The following is a 24,170-nucleotide window of genomic DNA, read 5'->3' as shown; positions in this document are numbered from 1 at the left end:
TAAGTATTTGGGTTAAATGGATAAAGAACCATTTGGTTATTTAATTTGATGGGTCTAAATGGATAAATCCACTAATACCCACTAAACCCATCTAAAATTTAGAATTAAATAAACCCACTAAAACCCAATAAACCCTTCTAAAATCTAAAACTTAAATAAACAGTCTTCCTCTCCATCAAATTTTCTCAATAACCAAACACTTTTCCAAACACTTTAACCTCTAGATTTCTAAGCCCTAACACTTTCCCTCAGATTTTCTCAGTAACCAAACAAAAGGAAATTTTAGAGAGAGAACTAGGATGGAATTGGAGTTCACTAGAGGCAGTGTATCAGCTTATTTACTAATAAAATAAAATAAAACACAAACCCAGATATAAAAACTAAGTAAAAATCACAAACCCAACTATTTTTTTTTTTTTTTTTTTGATATAAAGTGAGATAGAAAGAGAGAAAGAGAGGCCAACGGAGACGGCGGTGTCGACGACCTCCTTCTGCATTTCGAGGAGCACGTCGGCGATCTTGATGATGACGTGCTTACCGGTGGGAGGGGTGGCTACAACCACCTCAGACGAGGGTTTCCGGTCATCGGAGCTCAGTGGTTTCATCGTCAGTGCTCCTTGGATGCTTCTCTTAGCGTCTTCGCTCATTTTTTATTTATTTTTATTTTATTCTTTATATTTTTGGATTTGATAGAGAAATGGCTGGATCGGACGAGAACAATCCGGGCGTGATCGGACCCAGAAATCTTCAAGGTACTTGACCAGGATTTGAATTTCTTTTTTCCTCTATTGGGTTTGTGCCTTTTGTTTTTGAATTTTTAAATTTAAAATCAGAAACCCTAGTCTGAAATTTACTTTTTCTCTTTCTTTCTCTAATGGTCTGTTTGGTTGCCAAGTAAAATAGAGGGAATAGAAGGGAAAGAGGAAATGAAAGGAATTTTGAGACTTTGTTTCATTGTCGAGAAAAAAAAAAAAAAAAAAAAAAAAAGAAGAAAAAAGTCATTTTTTTTCTCTCTCTCTGGCTTTGTTTGGTTGCTGAGAAATGAATTTTGTGAAGGGAAAATGAAAGGAAAGACCAGGAGAAGTGATTTTTGAATTTTTGTTTTTAAAGTTTTTAACAAGTTATTTATTTATTTGTATCATATTGGGTTAAATGGGTGGGTTACTAATTAAATGGGTTGGGCGGGTAATGGATAATTAATTTATAAATAAATGGGTCATAGATGGATAAATGGATAATTACACACTCAACCCATTTATGACCCAACCCGCCCATTTGCCACCCTAAATTGTAAATGATGTGCGGTAACTTGCCTCCTCTTTTCTTTACTCCATTAAGTTTTTCACATCTACAGTGGCATTGTAACTCTGTAGCACATTCTTTAACAAGACGAGCAGTTTGCTCCTCCTCTTACTAGCCTAAATAAAAGATGTACCACTAAATATTGCACTTGTACTCAGGGACGGAGCCATACATTGGCTTTGGGGGGCAATGGCTCCCCCAATTTTTATTTTTATTTTTAAATATTAGTATATATGTAGTACTAATTTTAGCAATTGTTGTTCTATAAAATTACACTTTGCCAAATTCTCAAAAAAAAAAACAAAAAAATTTACACTTCGCCCCCCCTTAATAATACCATTGATTCTTTTAAGAGTAATGCTATAGTCACACACTTTTCTTTAAAAATTTTACAAACTATTGAGGTAATAAATTAATTCTTATTGGTTCATATCTGAACTCACCATTTATATTACCTTTTTACTTATCAATAACCACTCACCATATCAGATATTTGTAAAAAAGTTTGTAACTCTAGAATTTTCCTCATTTTAAAGGCCATAAAAAAATTGATAGATCTAAAATCTAAAACAAAATATGCTAACCCCAAAAAATTAGCCCAACAACAAAAATGACCAATAACAAAAGTAAAAATAAAAATAAGTCAAGTAAATCAGTTTCACCAAAAATAATTTTGTTATTATCTAATAGAAAGCGCATTAAAAAAAAAAAAAAAAAAAAAAAAAAAAAAAAAAAAACCTCAGTAGTTAAGCAGAGCCCATACACAACTAGCATAACGGACAGCAGAGCCACCCCAAACCCGAAATCCTAGCTCTCTACTCCATGATGATCTTAACCGCTTTTTTTTTTTTTTTAAAGAAACCGCCTTCCTTAATAATTAAGGCCTGAACTTCTTTAAAAAAAGGAGAAAAAAAAAAAAAAGTAGTGGTAGAGAAAGGACAACGTGTCTAGGAGATATAAAATATGATACAAAATATACGCATGGTAGGGGGAGAGGAATTTTTGCCATCCTAAAGCAGTAAAGCCAAGCCGTAGCCTAAAGGTTTGTTTGTTTGTTTTTTATTTTCATAAGCCGCCAAGGATTTGGCTACTGTTAAGAGCATCCACAGCAACTGTGGCATAATTTATGCCATTTTGTCACACTAAATACTTACTTTATTATTTTACCACATCATTTTACAACATCCTATTTATCAGATGTTTTATCATTCAACTCTATACATTAAAATAATATTTACTACACATTAAAATAATATAAACAACACAATAAAATAATATATCTAACACAATAAATAACAACCACAACATTGCTGCCCCCTCCACCACCACCACCGTGGCAGCCACAATCCATTGCAAAACAAAAAACTGAAAACAAAACCACCACCACAACCACCGTCATCAACAACCCACCACAAAACCCATTAAAACACAGCAACTCAAATCCAGAAAACACAGTAACTCAAACCCAGAAAACACAACCAAAACCCACTAGCACCGGCAACCCAAACCCACGAAACTACTTGCATCGCCAACCCAAAGCCACGAATCCACTTGCACCGGCAACCAAAACCCACTAGCACCGACAACCCATGATTTCGATCTCACCTTAACGTCGATGCCCACGATCATGACGAACACTCCGATCTCACCTTAACGTCGATTCCGATCTCACCTCAATGTCGATGCCCACGTCAATTCCGATCCCATGATCATGACGAACACTCCGATGGTGGACCTCGCCCTCATGAACCTCGCTTACTGCTCGCACACAGATCTTCATGGCTTCGCCGTCCCTAGCACCAAGCTCTACCTTGCCTCCATCGCTGATTCCTTTGTTCTTTCTAGGTTTGTGATGATTCCATTTCTGGGTTTTGTTTTGAACTGGGAATTGGATTTGAGGATTTTTGGGTTTGATTTTTGGATTTGAAGAAAGAAGATTTTTGGGTTTGATTTGAGGAAAGAACACCGGTTGGGAGAGAGAGACAGATTGTGAGGAGAGAAAAGAACACCGGTTGGGGAGAGGAAAAATCAATTAAAGAAGTGAGAGGAGAGAGAAAAGCCGAATAAAAAATTAATAAATTTTATACCACATTTCCTCTGTACGGTGGTAAATTTGTGATGCTGTTGTTCAATGTTGCATAATTTATAAAATTTGGAACATCTGATAAATGAGGTTTTTTGGTGTTTGATGTGGCAAATGTGTCAAATATTTGACATTTGGCACATTTACCACATCTAGTGTGGATGCTCGTCTACAAGTCCACCAACAATTTATTTCATCTCACCATATGCACTCGTAAAAATAAAATTTATTAAATTATAGACTCTAGTTTCCTCCTCAAATTTATTATAGAAAAAAGGTTGCGTTGCTATCAAGCTTTTTACTTATGTCTGGATCTGTCCAAAAGAGAAAAGAAAAGCTTGGCTTGTTATTGATATTATCTTAATAAGGAAATAGCCTGGAGAGATTCTATATGTTTTTTGGATGGGAGATGGCACGGGTAACGTGGGTAATGGTTTTACAAAGCAATGTAAAAGGACAGTAGTCAAGTGCTTCGATTCCTACTCATCCAAACAAAGAAAAAAGGTAGAAGTGTTTGGATTCTTCATACGGAGATAACAAAATACTTCTTTTACTTTATAAAAACTTGGACAGGGGCGGAGCTGTGTTGAAGGTTGGCCCCCAAAATTTTGAATTTTTTAAAATTATATATATATATATATATATAATTATTTTAATATTTTCAAAGTTTAGTCTATAAAAATAAGAGTTGGCTCCCCCAAATATTTGAATTAATCCAATAATGATGCTCTTAAAAATAATAATTGGTCTAATAGTTATAGAGATATAACTTTATTTTTCGCTATTCTATTTTTTATTGTAAAATGTGCTCTTACATCTATTAAATATTTGATAAAGTTTGACATCAAACATATTTGAATTTATCTTTTTTAACCCGTTATGTAGCGATTAACAAGTCATCGACTCGTTAAAAAAATCTTGTCACTAAAACTATGCATGAAATGTGTCTTTAGTTGACACATAATAGGTTAGAGCAAGATAACTTTAAATATGTTTAGAGCCTAACTTATTTTAATGTCTTCAGTTGCATGTTTTTGAAATTTTCATTAGTTCAATTGAAAGATTTTTTATTTAGTATAAAATTTGATCATTTGTATTTAAAATGAAACTTTTTAAGAATTTCACTATGAAAATGGAAAAAATGAATTTTATTTTATAAAGATTATCATCAAACATAACTTTGATTGAAAATACTAAGTTCTTTTTTTTTGTGAGTGTATATATATAACTTATCAAATAAAAAAGTGTGTATATATGTGTGTATATATAATAAAAAAACGTGTGTGTATATATATGTATATGAGGGTTGTCTTAATAAATATATTAGTGCCGCAACTTGGCCCTCCCAAACAAAAATTCCTGGATCCACCTCCGCTTGGACTAAAACATAGATGTACCAAATAGAATCTCTGTGCTAGGTAACTCATTCCACTTTGATCCAACGCCCCTCCAAAGGACCTTCCCCACTAAACAATCCTCCCAACGTGTGTATAGGATTTCAAAATAATAATAATAATAATAGATGAGTTACGATATCAGTAGGCTGTATGATCCAAACTTGATGGTGAATCAATAATTTGAAAAAAGGAAAAGGGAAATCGAGTTTGACGAACTCAAGTTCCAAAAACAGTCCAACTTACTAAATAAGTTCAAACGCATGCTAGTCACCGAATTTTTTCTGAAAAATATATTATTTACCAAATTTTGCCAACTATTAGAGTGCACTGGTTTGGTACTAGCAGTGGCGGCACTAAGATTGTTTTCTAGAGGGGTCAATAAGAAACATAAATTATACAAAATCTAAAACAAAAGAGGAATTGAATATATTGACATCACCAAAAAAAAAAAAAACCCAAATACATAAAGTTTTACAATTGTTTTCTACAAGGATTTATATTTTAAATTGTTGCATGATATCTTCATTATCAATCCTACGATCTACATCTCTTTCAATGTACATAGCCAAACAATCATTCATCCATTGATCTCTCATTTGATTGATTTATTTCAAATTTTTTATGATCTAAAAGGGCCTTTTCTAAGCTTTAAAATTAACAAATTTCTACTTTTGTTGTTGGACATTTTTTCTCCAGATATTAGATTAAATTGGTTTGTTATTGGGTTGTGTGTGTGTGTGTGTGTTTTTAAAAGGAACAAGATATTGTTAAGAAGATCATATTCTAGCTTATTTAAGTTAGGCTTAAAAAAAAAAATTTAAGGTCAGGGTCTTCAAATTTTTATTTTAAGGGGTCAAAAGAATATATATATATATATATATATATTTCACCAGTTCATGGGGTTCATTTGAACCCTCTAGGCTTCAAGTGGAGCCACCTACAAGTGCCAGCCAAGGATCCCCCAACAGTTAGGTCAGTATTTCTCTCAAGAACTCAAATATAGGAAGTGGAAGATTAGTTGTGCATACCTTTGCTTGGTGAGATCAGGTCCTTTATATAGAGAACTTGGAGTGGGTTTACTTGTTAAGTGCCACTATCATCATGGGAGATGTGTGGACTTAGTGGGGAGAGTGGAGCAGATTTCAGGGAATTCAACCCATGTCTTAGAATGGCTAGTCGTGTAACTGACTTCTTGGTTATTGGGAATGCTTGGAATTTCCTTAAGACGAACTTATCTTCTCTCTTGGACACTACTTCTTCAAAATCTGTGGACGACTCTTATGGACAATGATTCATTTTTCAGTTACACATCAATACCAATTTCAAATTTATAAAAATAATGAAATAGATTATACAAATTATTATCTTAATCATTTTGCTTGAAAGTATATAGATATATTCGAATAAAAATCCACTATTCTACTTTCTACTTTAAATTCCATCAATTAAAATGTGCAATGTTTTATTTTATTTTATGTATCGGTTACTTAACTAAAAAAACACTTCTAATAGGTTGTAATTATGTAGAACATAAAGTGAAATATTTGGATTGAGACATGAGATTTTTATTTTATATATTAATGTATTAAATTTTGAAACTGATAACATCAATTAGTTGATTTTTTTTAATATCACAAAAATTATTCGAGGATATTATAAACATGTCATAAGATTGGTACACATTTGTATAATTTTATAATTGTGCAATATATTTTATATAGAAAATTGAAGACATTTCACTTTTATTTGACCTCATGATATTTGACACATATGCTTTTGAAGATTCACAATTTTACACGTCAAAATATATGTGTGTGTATATATAATCAAGTTTAAATTATATTATATATTTCTTCATCTAAAAAAATTCTATTCAATATTTAAATCCTTAATTGACATCTTGTCACATCATATTGTTAAAATGATTTTTTTTTTTTTTTTGAGAAATATATTGTTAAATAGTAGAATACATAGTTTCATATGCAAATACAATAAAAATAATATGAGATATACTATGTCCATAACATTTTCACAACATTTTCATAACAAATTATATGTGGTAAGTTGTTATTGGTTTTAATTTGAATTCATAATTGCAATTACTTTTTTACTCATTAGTAACATCTAATAAAAATCGGCCACTTACTATTTATTGTAAAAGTGTTATGAAAATGTTGTGAATATAAAATTTCTTTAAAAATAATACCTATTAATGATTATCATAATTATAATATTTAATAATTCTATATAAAAATAAAATCTTAATAGATACTTTATGTAGGGACTGAGTTTGAGCACTTCTTCTATTAGATGAGTAGACTCAGGCCCAACTAGCCCAATACAATAAATTTATAGGGAATGAGTTTAAGAACTAGGCCTTAGTGAGGGTTACAACAACTGGACTTGGTTATGAGTGGATTGAATAACAAGGACGTGGACTAAAGTGTGAAATTCTGTCCTCAGCCCTCATCCGAGGAGCTTGTTGTTCTTATTATTTTTTTGGTGCTTGGTTACAAAGGTTTCAAAGATCATACAAATTGCTCCCATGTTCTCTCTTTCTAATTCCCCATCCCCCTTTTCCTGGAGGATTTCTCACGTTATATATTCCCTTCCAGTTGATCTTAACCCTCCATTTGTTGATCATGCAGGTCACTACTCGAGTGCTTGTCCCATCAGCCGCCTTCCCAAACCTTTTGTGAGTTGTAGCAACCAAGGCAGCAGTGTTCAGGGGTCATTTCCTCATTAATGGGATCAGAATGTTAGTTGGAAGAATTTAATGTGGAGGTGACATTTTCTCCTGAAATTGCTCCTCCACCAGACTCCCATGGCTGACCCACTGTACTTTTCCTTTTCCTTGGGATGCTCTGGGAGGCTACCTTCGATGGCATGCCGCTCTTCCCTTCTATGATCTCGATTGGCCGAGAATAGGATTGTCCTCGGCGATGTTTCTCGGCAATTTGGGCTTTCTTCGTTCATCCTCGAGCATTTCTTCCTCCTCGGCGTGGGTCTTGGGCTTAGGCTAGGGTTGCCAAATTCTTTGACCCCACACTTTATTAATTAAATACCATGATTATCAAATTTCATATTTAATATTTCATATACAAACACAATCATAATAAACGTTTATAAATAGCTATCATACTTAACATTTTTGTTTGGGGGGGGGGGGTTGTAATCAAATTTCATCATATTTATATACAAATTAGAAGAGTGAAAATTATATTTGTAGATGAAATCCTATTTAATTAAATTTTCTCATGCATTACACATGTTACCCACTAGCATACATATATAACCAAAACGTTTGGCAGTTAACTTCATAATATTTTGATTATAAGCTTTTGTGACTTTACGATTTTGACTATATATATATATATAATATTTTAAATTGTATTTTATATTTAAATTCTCCATTATAATCTTGCCAAGTCATTTTTTTAATTAAATGGTGAAATAAATATTTTTACATTAAAATATAATTATAATAAATGCTAATTAATAATTACAATAATTATCAAATTTCATATATAAAAAAAAGAGAAAAAAAAAATCATATTTTGTCAAACTTTACCGTGCATTGCACAAGTTTCTAAGTAGCCATATACATTATACTAAAATCAAAGAGCAATTAAAATCAAAATTGAATCTAAATTAGTTTCTAATTTTTGTTTGGTTTTATGTCATGTTTCCAATTTAATTTTTTTAAATTTTGGTTTTAAGTGACCCATCGATAATACTCAATGCGAAAGCCAGGATGACCACCTCATCATCACTATTATTGAATGTTTCTATGAATAAGCACGGGTTACAATTTAGTAACTTAATTAAAATTTTAAATTAGATTCTAATTTTTTGAAAAATATCCTAATTGCACTCTAATTTGATGCCAAAGTTTGTTTAGGTTTTAAATTTGCTTCATTTTTGCACCAAGAGTCATTTTTATCTAAAATTCTGTGTGAAGTATCTTTACAATTTCTTTTGACCCTTTTTCATTACTCTTTTTTTTATTTTTTTTATCTTGTGTCAAAAATATATTTACAATGGATAATCATATTCTCTAAATCCATTTCTGATAACCAACCTCGATCTGCTACACACTCTTATGCTATTCTTAACTCCTATTTGATTCAAATTGCAATATATAAATAGGTCTGAGCAGAGAAAGATTTAAAAGGGTGTGGCTTGTGTCCAGTGGAAACTTCCACTGGACATGTGTCCACCATCCAACGTGTCCAGTGGAAATTTCCATTGGACACAAGCCGTGTCCGATTTAAAAATGCGGGATATAGCCCAAAGGGCTCTCTTTGTATCGCCACATCCAATTCCAAGGGCCATTGGTCTCACCTTCCACAGTGAGCCAAGTAACTCATGTTTTGGCCCCTTGTTGTTTGGTGCTTGGAAAGGTCACCTAGTTTTCACTTTCAGTTTCCCCGCGCGCAACAACATGGCCCCTCTTTCAATTATATTTATCCAATTCTTAATTCTCATCCCCACAAATACGAAAACAATAAAGGCTATAAGGTTAGGTTTTTCTGTGTACGAAGGTATCAACTATAAAAACCATGGCAAATCAAACTGTGTTGTTTCCCACCAGGGGTTGTTGAATGGTGAACCTTTTTTCTCAGTTAAAAAAATTCCCCATTCATAGCATAACAGACAAGATTTGATCTTGTGCTAATTAAGTTGATATTCCTTAACATTATCCTAAGTTTTATATTTTTGTTGCCCCATCTTTATTTTATCTTTTGTATTGTATCCCTAATTTCATTGGACACTTCATTCTTAGAGCACTAGGACTTCTTGGGAGCCTTAATTTATACGGATCATTTATTGGACCTAGTCAAGGAACTGAGTCCCAGGATAAGATTTACTGGATATATATTAGTCAAATTTGGGGCAGAGTAAGTTGGTGGAAAAAAATTTGTGGACAAATCCCACCAGAAAATAACGGCAACTTTTCTAATTTCAAATCATTGGTAGTTTTCAGATAGGTATTCAATGTTTTTCAAAATATGGATCATTTCATTCACAGTGATGAATTTGATATATGCATAATTTCTTTCATACATTACAAGTCTCGTATACTATGAAAATGAGGAAGCATATATTGTCACATACTATAAGAGGGTGATGTTGTGATACGTACATCTAATGTATGAGGAAGGCAAGGACTAAGAAGCTTAGAGGACAACAGGAAAACAATAAAAAAAGTGATTGCAAAATGGTTTAGCCAAAGATTAAAAAAATAAAAAAAATTATTGCATAAAAAAATTAATGAATTAAATAAATATTGCCTTATTGTGTTTGATGGGGAAAGATAAATGAGAAAAGTAAAGAGTGGATGAATTCACTGTCGCTATCATGGTCAATCGGCCATCTAATTAGTGAATTTTTATTTGTTTTTAAATTCTAGGGAAAATAGTTACTGTCAGCCATTTATTTTTAATTTGGTGGACTTCTGTTTTTCTAATCTTTTTGCTGTTTAATTTTGATTTTTGTCACTACACATGTTGGAAAAGTGCCATTTTTCACGACTACGTTGCTCATTTCTTGCTGCACGTCACTTGAGAAAATAAGAAGTGATATCAAAGCAACAAAATAATATATATATATATATATATATGTGTGTGTGTAGAAAGAGAGAGAGAGAGAGAGAGAGATTTGCAGGGGAAGGGGAGTCCTTCGGGATAGCCAAAGGAACTGGATTAATGGATTTTCAATGCGTATTGGTTTTGTCACAAATAATGCTGCAGAACTGTTGGGCAGTTAGAAAAGGTTTATTAATTTCCTGGGAACTTGATTACAAATTTATAAACTTGCAAATTGATTATGAAATTGTGATATGCTGGCTAACATCAAATGAGACAATGACTTCGGGCCTCTGGTTATGACTCTATTAATTTGTGACTGCAGAGCCTATTAAGCAAAGCGTGAATCGTCCTTCTATGTCATGTCTTCTATGAAGCTAACAATATCACAGATAGTCTGATCAAGAGATAAATAATGCAAAAAAGCACTCGAAGAATATGCACAATTTCAAACTTTTGTAACTAATCCCTATATAGGGATCTTTTGGAAAAAAAGCACTTCTAGAAAGTGTTCCTTAATATTTTTGAACACTAGACTTTCTTTTTTTTTCTTTTATAAGAGAGGATGGTCATCCAAAATTAAAAGTGATTTCTGCAAGATCAATTGGATTAGGCAGGAAGGCCCAATGGTAACGTTACCTGATGCTGATCTAAAAATCTGTTGCAAGCCCTGGCCCAAAAATACAATATAGAATAGAATTTGTCTGGATCCTATATATTTACTCAGGAATTGGACTGGGAAAAGAAAAATAATTCAACCATCGTTTTAGATTGTAACTTGTAACTTTAACCCGTGTTGGGCTCAGGCAGGAATTTGAATTGATTATCGATGTGTCAGCTTCCTTCCTTCAATTACTTCAGGCCTTGAAAGTTTCTCCGGTCAGTGCAGCCTGCTAAAACATGTATTTTCATGAATGGGCTTCAAGCTGCCTAGCCTCTTCTGTTGAATCTTTTTAATCACCACAACTATTGGGCAAAGATACAGCACATTCTTGTTGAGCTTTTCTTGTTACTGGCCCAACCCAGATATACTTTTTTTTTTTTTTATATTAATTGCCATTTGCCTTGTAAGATATATATATATATATATATATATATATTCGCACTTTTTCTTTGAAGGCATATACAATTTGTCCTAACCTTTCACAATTCATGTTAAGAACAACATAACAGATTGTTACATGTTTCTTGTAGATTATTTTGGCAGTGATTTAGCAAGTGTTGGAATCAAATGAAAATTACCAATTGTTCCAAAGTTTTAAATAATTAGACTGATAAATTTAATCATTTAATAAATATTTTAACACTAAATCCATGGGAAGTTTCCTATAATCTGCTGAAGTATTGGGGGAATCAAAATTCAAAATCCAGGTAACATCAACCGTTGCAATTAGAATAAACTTATTCCAACAAGTTGAAGATAAGACTGAATAAGTTATGAGCATAAGAATTAAGAACCTTTTGCTTTTTCCAACTTTATGTCATCACAAAGTAGTCCCAAAAGAATAATGGACATCCCTTTTTTGCTATATTTATGGAAAGATATGAAGGTAAATGCAAGGACAAGATACAGCACATTCTTGTTGAGCTTTTCTTGTTACTGGTCCAACCCAGATATACTTTCTTTTTTTTTTCTTTTTTTTTTTTTAATTAATTGCCATTTGCCTTGTAAGATAATTTTTTTTTTTCGCACTTTTTCTTTGGAGGCATATACAATTTGTCCTAACCTTTCACAATTCATGTTTTTTTTTTGATAAGCTTTCACAATTCATGTTGAGAACAACATAACAGATTGTTTACATGTTTCTTGTAGATTATTTTGGAAGTGATTCAGCTAGTGTTGGAATCAAATGAAAATTACCAATTGTTCCAAAGTTTTAAATAATTAGACTGATAAATTTAATCATTTAATAAATATTTTAAAACTAAATCCATGGGAAGTTTCCTATAATCTGATTAAGTATTGGGGGAATCAAAATTCAAAATTCAGGTAACATCAATCGCTGCAATCAGAATAAACTTATTCCAACAAGTTGAGGATAAGACTGAATAAGTTATGAGCATAAGAATTAAGAACCTTTTGCTTTTTCCAACTTTATGTCATCACAAAGTAGTCCCAAAAGAATAATGGACATCCCTTTTTTGCTATATTTATGGAAAGATATGAAGGTAAATGCAAGGACAAGTTCTGCACTATCTTCTTCTCATGAAAAAAAAGGTTCTGCTCTATCTATAACCTTCAATGGCTCAAGTTGGCTCTATATCTGCACAAACTGAGATACTGAGCCATGTTCTAAGTCTAGTGGAAGCATTTAGAGCTTTTGACTCAGACAATGATGGATCAATAACAGTTGCTGAACTCGGTGGCATCATGGGATCACTTGGGTACAATCCAAGTGAACAAGAGGTAAGGGAAATGATGCAGAAAGGAGACACTGACAATAATGGTTTGCTGAGCATGGAGGAGTTCTTGGAGATGAACACCAAGGATTTGCAAATTGGGTCCTTGGGGAATCTCCTTAAAGCGGCCTTTGAAACTTTGAAGGGTGATGAGGATGAGGTTTTGACAGTAGATGAGCTGTTTCAGGTCATGGGGAGTCTGGGCTTTCACTTAACTCGGGAGGATTGTCAGAGTATTGTTGCTTCCATGGATGGAGATGGAGATGGAGCTGTTAGCTTTGAGGATTTCCAGCTTATAGTTACTTCCCTCCTCTAAATACCAAGTCTTTTATGCTTAATATGCAGCAAGTAATAACTTTATAGGCTTAATGGGGTTTTATTGGGTCAGACTCAGATCAGATTACGTTATTAATTTGCTCTGACCCAAATGATCACACATCAATCAACTTAAGTATGCTTATTATATAGACATGAACATGCCTAAGTATGGATCAAATACCAGCCTGGAGCTCCCTTTAAAATAAATTATGCAAAAAGTTCTTGTTGTATTAGTATCATCATTATTTGTTTTTGGATGCAAATTTTATTTTGAAACATTGTAGAGTGTAGGCTATAGCAAATCATACAAACAGGCCAACAAAACAACCCAACTACAATTTTAAAAAAATAGAAAAATCATTTGACCATATGGACCATATAGTCCTATTCACAAGAAAACAGAATGAGGAATACCGACGTTGTTGGAGAATATGGTAAGATTGTTGGCTTTTTGCATGAATAAATTCTTCCACGGATCACTTCGTTAACATATTATACGTAATTAAGTTCTTTTACTTTGACATCTTTAGCGGTATAAATTCTGGAACTCCTTTTCCACTAAACACTTCAGAGGACTAAGAGAGTACGTATACATCAACTAGTTCTTGGCAATTTCTCTTTGCAAATTCCACAGTGAAAACACTTAATTAGTCTTAGGATTAATTCTATGCATGGTGCCTTTACAGAAAACACGAAATGTGTCTCCAATAAAACCCCATTGGAAGTCTATCTCTTTGTGTAATTAGTCTGTTATGAAAAAATTACAGCATAAGAGCACTAGTAATAGTGATGCTAAATAGCCATATAGTTATTTTTAGCACCACTAAATATCAAAATGTACCTTACAATAATAGAGCCAAAGCTATATTTTTTGGCTTCACAGTTACTTTTGGCTGAGCATTGTAGCTGAAAGGTAAAAAAAAAAAAATGCGTTCACACTATTTTTGTCTCTCTCCTCACTACCTCTCTGTGTCTCTCCCAATGCAAATCACACTCAGTTTTCACTCACAGAGCTCAGAGACTCTCTCTCTCTCTCTCTCTCATGGCGTCCATGGCTTCCCTTCTCCATTGAAAGCTCCAACAGCAACACAATCACAAACCTTCCTTCTTCTTCTTCCAATAGCACTTAGTCTCCGACTCTGCTTCTTCTTCTTCACAGAGCATAGAGAAAATTCTCATGTCGAACATTGGCGAAATCACTTGCTGAATCATGAGGACCGGGGTGTACAGCAATGCAAACTGTGACGCGCTTCATGTCAAATCAGCTAACGAGGCCATCCTTCTTGGGCATGGGTTTCGGCCTCTCTCTTGTGTTTCGAGCATGGGTTTCGGCTTGGGTTTGTGTTTTGGTCTGATTTTTCTGATTTCTTTTTTTGTTCTTCTTCACTGGTTTTGATGGGCACTAGTTACAATGGCGGGGTTGTCGCTGTGCAGTGATTTCTATGGCTTTGATAGTGGTTTTGGTTGTGTTTTGGTGATTGAATGAAATATTATTTTATTGTAGTATTTATATTATTTTATTGTATTAAAAACTAAAATAAAACAACTGCTGTTGGATGTGAGAAGGTATAATAGATAAAGTGACTTTTTGTGGTGGTAAAAAGCTAAAAATTTGGCTTCACTGCTGTGAATGCTCTAACACTAAAATTAGGTATATATTTAAGATATTAGTCTCTATGCACTTGGTTGTGTCCTTAGAGCAATATTCCAAGTAGCAACCAGAGTCCGTAGTTACTTTATCTATCAACCCTACCCTGATCAAAGGTACATCTAATCAGGCAAAGTGCCTTGAATATGAACAATGTCATCAAACATGGCTAGCAACAAGCCACCCCCAATTTCCATAAATAACACGAGAAACTTTTGCTCGACAATTACTTGCAAAGTCGAATGATTCCATGCAGTGGTGGAGCCACATTAGGGTCGGGGGCGCCATCCCCCCCTTGCTTTTCAAATTCTCCCTTTATTAGTGTTAAATTTACTTACTAAATATATATATATATATATATATATTATAATATAATCTACTTACAGGCCTTCCTTGCAATTATGAGAAAGAAAAACATACTACTAATTTAATCCCTCTATAAATTTATTTTAAACTTCTCAAATTTTAGAATTGATACATACAAATCCAAAAAATCAAAATTGATACAAAGAACCCAAAAACAAAACTATTATTTGGGCCCTAGCCCCTCCAAAGTCCAAATACAGACAAAAGTAATAATTTTTACCAATTTCCAAATAAGCAATATCACCAAAAATAAAAATAATAATAATAATAAAAACCCCAAAACAAATCCCTTCTAGATCATGAATCAGAAGTAGAACCTCCTTAAAAACACACAAAAGACTAGAAAAATCCCTTTACACCACAGATCACTAGCACGGTTGTCTAACTTGCTACCTATATTCGCCCAATGTCATCCGCTCTCCCCTTCAGTCGACGATCTAGGACTAGCTCCGCTTAACCAGATTGGTATCTCCTTCTGACCTCTGTGTAGAAGTAGAATTCTATTGAATATTGATTCCTTTTTCTCTCTCTTCGTGTAATACGTTTGCTGATCATGACTTGATGTCAATGGTGTCCAACTTGTAGGCACTTTAAGTTTTATTATTATTTTTTATTCTAAAAAGTTATAGTATTTTATTCTTGATTTAATTTTTTGATAGAATATTTTTTTAATTGAAATTTGGAAATAGTGATTTGTGATTGTTTCGTACTTTGATAACAGTGACATGACCCAGTTTATGTGATTGTCCCCTAGTTATGTGTTTATATAAAAAATTACAAGATCTCGTAGAAAATTAGAATTTTTGTAACAATTGTCCCTTTTTTTTTTTTTTTTTTTTTTTTTTTTTGAAACTAATTGTCCATGTGATAGATAGTAACTAGCAAAGAAAGAGTAATAAATTTATATGAAAGTGATAGATAGTCAATAATAATATATTGTGTAAAACAGTTATGGCAACTTAAACAATGTGTGACATACCATATATAAAAGAATTACCATATACCACCTCTGAAAAAAGGTATAGCACAACTTTAATTAGAGTAAATTCTTGGCTCTGCCATTGATTCTATGGCCATAGATAGGGAATAAGAGCATTCACATTGGAAATGACATATATCATATGTAGGGAAATTTTAGCATAAAAACTCAAAACCCCCCACACATCCGAACTTGTAACAACCAACTATTGCAAAAAAATTTGCAATAGTGTTACATTGTAATTCTAAAGGTAGAATTGCATTGTAGTTCAATTCTAAAAATTTAAAAAAAAAAAAAAAAAAAAACTAATATTTTATTCACTTACTTTATCAATTTCTCTCTCTCTCTCTCTCTCTCTCTCTCACTGGGTTTTGAGTTTTTGTTTTTATTTGGGTTTTGCGATATATTATTTTATTGTATAAAAATATTATTTTAATGTGTTATATTGTAAAATAAAAGTTGGGATGTTGAAAGTATTGTAAAATGGTATGGTATATAATTAATAAAGTAGCTTTTTAATATGGTAAAATAGGATGGGGTAAAATTTTGAATTGTGAATGCTCTAAATGGTCCATCAATATATGGCTTTTTTTTTTTTTTTGGAAAAGAAGCACTATATCTATATCACTAAAGAATCAAAATTAATTATCTTATAATAAGTTTGCTCTATGAAGCAGGCACACAACATATTTTCTTCACTAGAATCTATTTTCTATGTGAAGCTTCACAAAAGATTTGACCAAATTCCTTAAAAATAAGACCTTTCACTGCGCACTAGCTTTCATAAAATAAATAAATAAATAAATAAAATTAAAATAATTCAAAATGAATAGTAAAACTTATTTTAAATTTCTTCAAACTTTTAATTATTGGGTTTTAATTGAAATCATATTTTAATCTGTTGAAAGTTTTCAATAAATTTTCACTTTAAATATAGTGTGTTAACAATATTAATTACTTATGGTGCACCAAATGGTGAAAGCACATCCTGCATCATGTAATATTATATAATGGTAGCACAAACAAGCACGACATATAATATCCAATTTTTATTATTGAAATTGTTGAAAATTGATTCAATTTTTTTTTTTTTTTTTTTTTTTTTTGGACTTAGGTACCTGTTTAGTTTTTCTTTGCGTTGAAGGAAAATCTATTTATTATCAAACAAATAACTAATACTTCTTATCTATCAAGAAATAAGATTTAAAGTCTCACAATTATGCAATATGGCAAAGAGTTTGATGGTTTTAATCTAATGAACCTCTCATTTCAAGAAAGGGAAAAACTCTTAAAAGAACAATTCTCCAGAGAAAAAGAGAAGATTCTTAAAAGAAGGGTTCTACTCTTTTTTCCTTTTTTTCGGGGGAGGGGGTGGGTGGGGCGGGAGCGGGAATTCTCAATGAACCAATTTTAGCGCTTCAAGGGCACATAAAATAACACTCATTTTATATGGTAACTCTCCCTCAATGAGAAATCTACAAGAAATCCTCCTACAAAAATAACACTATAAGTCTATAAAAAAAAAAGCTTAGGCTTAAAGAAATCTACAAGAAATCCTCCTACAACTCCCCTTCACCCCTCTGTTTCATCTTCGACTAAGGCTACTTTGCAGCCTTGTGTTTTGGAATGATCATTATTTGTTGAACTTAGGCTACATAATCAATATGACATTTTCATCAAGAATTATATTAGATTTTGCGGGTCTATGCACTTGATCCTTTCTCTAGCTATGGAATGTGTTCATATGTTGTTTGAAAACTCAACAATCCAAATTCAAATAAAGGAGATGTGCAAAGCTAGTAATCATTGGTGCATTTTATCAAACAGATGGAGTGCAGAAGGAATGAACACAAGTTGTATAATCAAAACGACATAAATTCCTAAATACTCAATACAAAAATCGTTCAAGATACATTATTCCATCAAAGACTAACCATAATCATCAAAGAGATCAACATGAGGATCAAAGGAATCAAAAGAAAAAAAAAAAATCATCAAGAAGGCAGAAAATTTCATGGGCCAAAAAAATCTAGGAATTTCAAGAGATCAATCAAATTGAGTGACTAAGCCTATCAATTTGATCTTCTATTAATAATTTTACACAGATATCAACATTAAATTCATGAAAATACATAATTATACAAGTTAGGTGAAAAAAAGAAAAAAAAAAGAGGAGAAATAGAGATAATAAAAAACTTGTATTACCATAGCTATAAAACAAAAAACTTGTATCTCCAGTCCCCACAGTTAGGGAAAAAATAAAGCTCCGATCGAGTTTTCTAGAGTTATTGTAGAAGATGATGAAAAAAAATGTAAAAGTTGGTATATCTTGGGGAAAAAAATTACTTACAGGTTTAGAGAAAAGGAAGAAGAGGAAGATTAACAAAGCTCATGGAATGGTTGAAGCAGACACTGGAGAAGTGTGAGGTTTTTAAATTTTTTTCTTAAATTTTTATGGGAGAGATTGTTTATAAAATAGTGGAGATGCGGATTGTAAAAAATATTGGCGGGTTAGGATTTTTTTTTTAGCTTTCACGCGGATTGATGACCTGGCATTTCACAGAGACATTGGATGGCTTTAGGCATGGCAATTTTTACCTGACCCATGGGTACCCAATCCGACCTGTGAAACAATAAAGTTGGGTTTGGATTTTTAAAATACTCTCTCCGTCTCATTTTATTTGTCTTCTATTCTATTTTGGGATGTTCTAAAATATTATCATGTTTCTAAAAATAAAAGTTATTAGTTTACTAATGTTCTTATTATACCCCCAAGCCTCATTAAGAATAATTCCTTTTAAAAAAAGCTGATAAATTTATTTAAAGTTAGTTTTGTAAACTTATACATTTTTATAAGGCAGACAAGATAATAAATGATATTCCCTTAAAATGTTTAACTTTTTAAACAGGACAAACAAAGTGGGACGGAGAGAGTAATACTCAAAGCAGGTTCAGGTCGGGTGAGGGTTTTTTTGATACCCGCCCCAAACCCAACCCATTTAAATGTAATTTACCAAAAAAAAAAAAACCCATAAATATATAAACTTATTCTAACCTAATTTCCTAAGTCCTAACCCTACTCTTAAACTCTCCTCAACAACTGCCCCTCATCTCCTCGCCTCTCAAACTTATTCATTAGACCCTATCTCTCCCTCACAGCTTCCATGGCCGGACCTTGATCACCTTAGTGTCGTTGCCACCATGGTTTTGCTCATAAAGCCCTTTCCAATCTCACCTAATATTGCTCTCTTTATTTGCTTTGTAGCGAGGTTAGCCACAGTTGAACCACAACGGACCACAACCGCCACCAGTGATAGCGATGGTTTATGGCAATGGTTTATTCACTTTCTTCTTCTATTTTTTTCTCTTGGGTTTGGGCATTTAGATTTGGTTTTTAAGATATGATGTTGTTGCTTGCATGTGCTTTGGTTTGGATTTTGATTTCAAATGTATTTGGATTTTGTGAATCAATGGGTATGGTGGATTTTGGTTTGAGATTTCCTTAGATTTTGTTGTTTGTGTTACTGTGGGTGCAAATTTATGATGGCGTAAATGCTCTTTTCGTCCCTACATTTTGGGGTCATTTCTATTTTATCACTTTTAGTCCCTAATTCAATTAACGCTTGTTATTTTAGTCCTTTCTGTCACTCAACTAATAGAAAAAGCTGACGTGGCAAACGGATTTCCTTAGATTTTGTTGTTTGTGTTACTGTGGGTGCAAATTTATGATGGCGTAAATGCTCTTTTCGTCCCTACATTTTGGGGTCATTTCTATTTTGGTCCCTACATTTCTATTTTATCACTTTTAGTCCCTAATCCAATTAACACTTGTTATTTTAGTCTTTTCCGTCACTCAACTTATAGAAAAAGCTGACGTGGCAAACGGAGTGTACTGTTGACACAGTAAATGCTGATGTGGCGAATAAAATAATAATAATAGAATTATTTATTATTTAATAAATGCCAAGTCAGCATAAAATAATAATAATAAAAGATTTTTTCATTTTTTTTCTAAATTATTTTAAAATAAAATAAGATAATTAAATTAAAAAAATTTATTTCTTTCATTATTTTTTTCTGAAGAACATGTTCATGTTCCTTGGGTTCATCCCCAGAAATTTTCTTGAGAAACAAACACACAAAGAAACCCAAAAAATTCAACTCAAAAAAGAAATTCAGTCCTCATTTTCAATCCCAGCAAAATCATTAAATCCCTAAGCCATAAGCCAAGAAAGTTCAAAACCAGAAAATCATCAAATCCCAGAAGCCACAACCCACACTTCTTCAATCACCAAACTCACATTGAAACCCAAATCCCGACCAGGACAACTTCGTCACCGCAAAACCTAGAACCTAGCAACCCAGAACCTAGCAGCCACTTCAACAACTTCTTCCTCTCGCACACCATCTCCGCCAGCGCAGGCTTCACCTCCACCAGATTCTCCACAGTCGTGAGCATGCTATACACCGCAGCCATCTCATCGAGATCGGAAGCCATCTCATCGGGATCGAGATGGTGGGTGCTGGGTTCGACTGGGTTTGCTGGGATCTGGCCTTTCTCTTCAGCTTTGATCGGTGATTGTTGGTGGGTTTGATCGGATTTGGGTTTAAAGAAAGAGATGGCTTCTCCGCCTCTCTCACGCAAAGCGAAGCCGATACGATCGGCGAAAACCCCTCAGTCCTCACCATGTTCGAGGTCCGCCGTCGCGAGCTTCACACCACTCGGTGTCCTCAGTTTCTTTGATTATGGTTTGGTTTAGAAGTGGATGAGTTGGGTGCTTTGCTGGGTTTCTATTCTTTGGATGGTTTTGTTTGGGTGTGGTTTCATGTGGGTTTTCCTGTGTTTGCTCTTATTGATGCTCTTTGATTTGGTGATGTTCATGTTTTTTTTTTTTCTTTCTCCTGTTGGTTTGATGTTCATGCTCTTTGACTCTGGGTTTGCTCTTTGATTCTGGGTTTGATGTCATTGCTAGGTTTATTTATTGATTTAAGAAGAACATTGAAGAACAAGTTCTTATGTTCATCTGTAATTTTTTGTTTTTAATTTTTTTATTTAATTAAAATTAATTTAGATGCTGATGTGGCATTTTTTAATGTCAAAATAGATTTTTTTAATTATTATTTTAATGTGCCGTTAGCCACGTCAGCTTTTTTTGTTAGTTGAGTGACGGAAAGGACTAAAATAACAAGCGTTAATTGGATTAGGAACTAAAAGTGGTAAAAAAGAAATGTAGGGACCAAAATAGAAATTACCTCAAAATGTAGGGATGAAAAGAGCATTTACGCCAATTCATGATTTGGGATTTGCTTCAATATGCCTGATATGCTTGGACCCAAACCTGACATGCTTGGATAGGGCCCGCGGGGCCCGACGAGGCGGGTATGGGAGTTAAAACAAAACCCATTTATTAAATGGGCTGGGTTCACCTAATAGGGGTAGGCCCATGGGGCGGGTTTGGGCTTAAAGAAACCCACTCGAACCTAACTAGTTGCCATTCCTAGATGGCTTAAACAGCTCAGATTTGTGCTATTGCACACCGTTCAATACCCTAAGTATTGCAGCGGATCTTAATCTGTGATCTTCCAGCTTCTTTTAGTAATTAAGTCTGAAAATGCTTAGGCTTGTTTTTTTAAAGCTAGAGTCTAAGCATATTTATAGGTGTAAACAAGTTTAGGATCATACATTCCTACCTCCAGAGTCCACCCACTTCACCGATTGGTCCTACCTCTTGTAACTTTACGTGTTCCCCACTCACCAGTTTAATAAAACGATTTTCACCCCACAATAGTTTTATAATAATTTCACGATAAAATTTAAGTAGCAAATTGTTATTCGTTTTAATCTAGACTTAATACTGATATCATTTATTTACCTATCAATAATAGTTTATGTGGGGCCAGAGAATTCGCGGCCCAGGCCCATTCTACATTAGGGCCCAGGGCCCAAGCCGAGGAAAGCCATTGCCGAGGACGACCTCCTGCTCGGCACTTCACTAAATGCCCAAAGAAAGGAGCAAACTGAGTGTAGGGGCAGGGCAAGGGAAAAAGCTGCCAACATCATATTACAAAACCCTGTACCTGACAAGCCCATACTCTAAGCCATGCCCTTTAACTTTCCCAACGACCCCGGACCACTCTAGGTATGGGTTGACAGGACAGGCCTGCACCCTAGAAAGTAAAACCTACACGTGGACTCTAAAAGAGAAAAGGGACACGAATATAAAAGGAAAGAAACTACCTAGAAGAAGGAGGACGCTCCCTGGACCCCTGCGAAAGGGAGAAAATGGAGGACACAAGGTTCCTCGGACGCCGTTATAGGACTCAGGCCCTATAACCCGTACTAATGGAGGGCTTGGCTAGATAGGCCAGGCCCGCCTATATAAGAGCTTCCATACAAGCCATGATGAAATCGTCCACCTGTGCCCAAGGTCATGCCTTTCAAGCCCACTCTCTACAAATCATATTGTTGGGGCCCTTTGCATACGAGCCCAACGCCATTCATGGGTCGTTACAAATCGTGTCCCTACAATTTACCCTTTAGGATCTATTACGTAAATATAGTGAAAATATTTGAAACATAGCATTACTCTTGTTTACAGTAACAGGAGATGAATTAGCAAGTTTCTATTGGTTCTTAATTGGGTCTACAATTAACTTTTTTTTTTTACATATTAATAACAACTTGCTACATTGGCATGATTGTGAATTTTTTGTGTGACTATAGACTTATATATTGAGTTTAATATTCACAAATCCGTGAATGAACCAAGCTGTATATAAATCGTTCGAGTTCGATTCAAGAAAATACTTATTTATGTCCATTTATTTAGCAAATAAGTCAAGCCTAAGACTAAGTATAGCCGTGACTATTAAAAAAATCTAAGCTCAAATATAATAATGTGTTTGTAAAATAGTTTGTGAATATGAGACTCAATTTAAGTGTGTTTATACACACACTAGGGATTGGATTGTGTAAGTTTGTAAATATGTTTATAAGATATGAGATTATTATTTAAAATTTATTAATAATATAAATAGTCCATGTCGAAGTAAAATTTATATATAATTTTTTAACAATCAAAGTTGATGAATAATTTTTATAAGTTCATAATAGAAAATCATTCTATCCAATTAACTCAAACAATACAACTTCAACTATTTTTTAGTTATTAATTATTAGTATAGATTTGTAAAGAGGTAACAAATTTTCGTTGTGATCGATTATATATGGGCACAGAATAAGTTAATCGGATAGTTTGAAAACAAACTCAAGTTTGTTCCACACGAAAATGAACCAACATTGAACATGCAATCTAGTTTAGTGATGAATTTGAGTTTGACTCATATTCAAAATTAAATTAAATAAACAATTCTGAACTTATAATACTGATACTCAACTCACTTACAAAACATCATTGGTTGGAGTGAAACCTAAAACTTTATTAAAGTGATTTTTCTAAAATGTCTCTTTCTTTATGTTAGAGGTGGCATGGTTTTTGAATAAGAATCTTATTTGGCTTTAAAAAAAAATAATAATAAATAAGAAAAAAAAAAGCCTATTATAAGAAATTGAATTTCTATTTTTAGAATATTTATTTTATTTTTAAGTCTGTTAAAAGAAAGTATCACTTATTATAGAAGGGAGAGAGTACAAGTACACTAATTACCCTTCTTTGTAATTACTCATTTATAAAGATAGGATTTGTGTTAATTTTCATGAATGTATTTATGCATATTGGCTTAGATATTAGACTTCCATGGCCAAATTTAATACCATTTAATTACAAAATTTTAATAGATATTTGCGATATTGAATAGTTGTCCAGATAATAAATTTTGAAAATTCATGATAACTGTTCACACAGATATTTGATTTTTATTAATAAGATGGATCTTAAAAAGAAGTGTAGGAAGGATGAAATCTACGGGAGTCTAATCAACCCCAAGACTTCCAAGAGAAAATACTTATAATAATTTAATCATTCACTTTCACTGTTCACTTTACTTGCAAATTCATGTTCATTTCGTGGAACCCTATGGTAATGTTACTATTGTTGTTGCTGTAATGTCCATATATAGAATTTGATCA

General features: G+C 33.2%; 1 protein-coding gene across 1 annotated transcript; it reads left to right on the top strand.

Moving 5' to 3' along the window:
- Positions 1-12,553: 12,553 nt before the first annotated feature.
- On the top strand, positions 12,554-13,330 carry LOC115959290 (probable calcium-binding protein CML29). Its single transcript, XM_031077641.1, has one exon. It carries the CDS (start codon positions 12,613-12,615, stop codon positions 13,084-13,086), a length of 474 nt encoding a protein of 157 aa, XP_030933501.1. The 5' UTR covers positions 12,554-12,612; the 3' UTR covers positions 13,087-13,330.
- Positions 13,331-24,170: the final 10,840 nt, after the last annotated feature.

Source organism: Quercus lobata, chromosome 9 (assembly GCF_001633185.2).
Source record: "Quercus lobata isolate SW786 chromosome 9, ValleyOak3.0 Primary Assembly, whole genome shotgun sequence".
Classification (NCBI taxonomy): Eukaryota; Viridiplantae; Streptophyta; class Magnoliopsida; order Fagales; family Fagaceae; genus Quercus; species Quercus lobata.
This window is presented reverse-complemented; position numbering and strand designations above follow the sequence as displayed.

Coding starts and splice junctions, on each gene's coding strand:
- LOC115959290 (XM_031077641.1), top strand. CDS start 12,613: ATGGCTCAAGTTGGCTCTATATCTGCACAAACTGAGATACTGAGCCAT.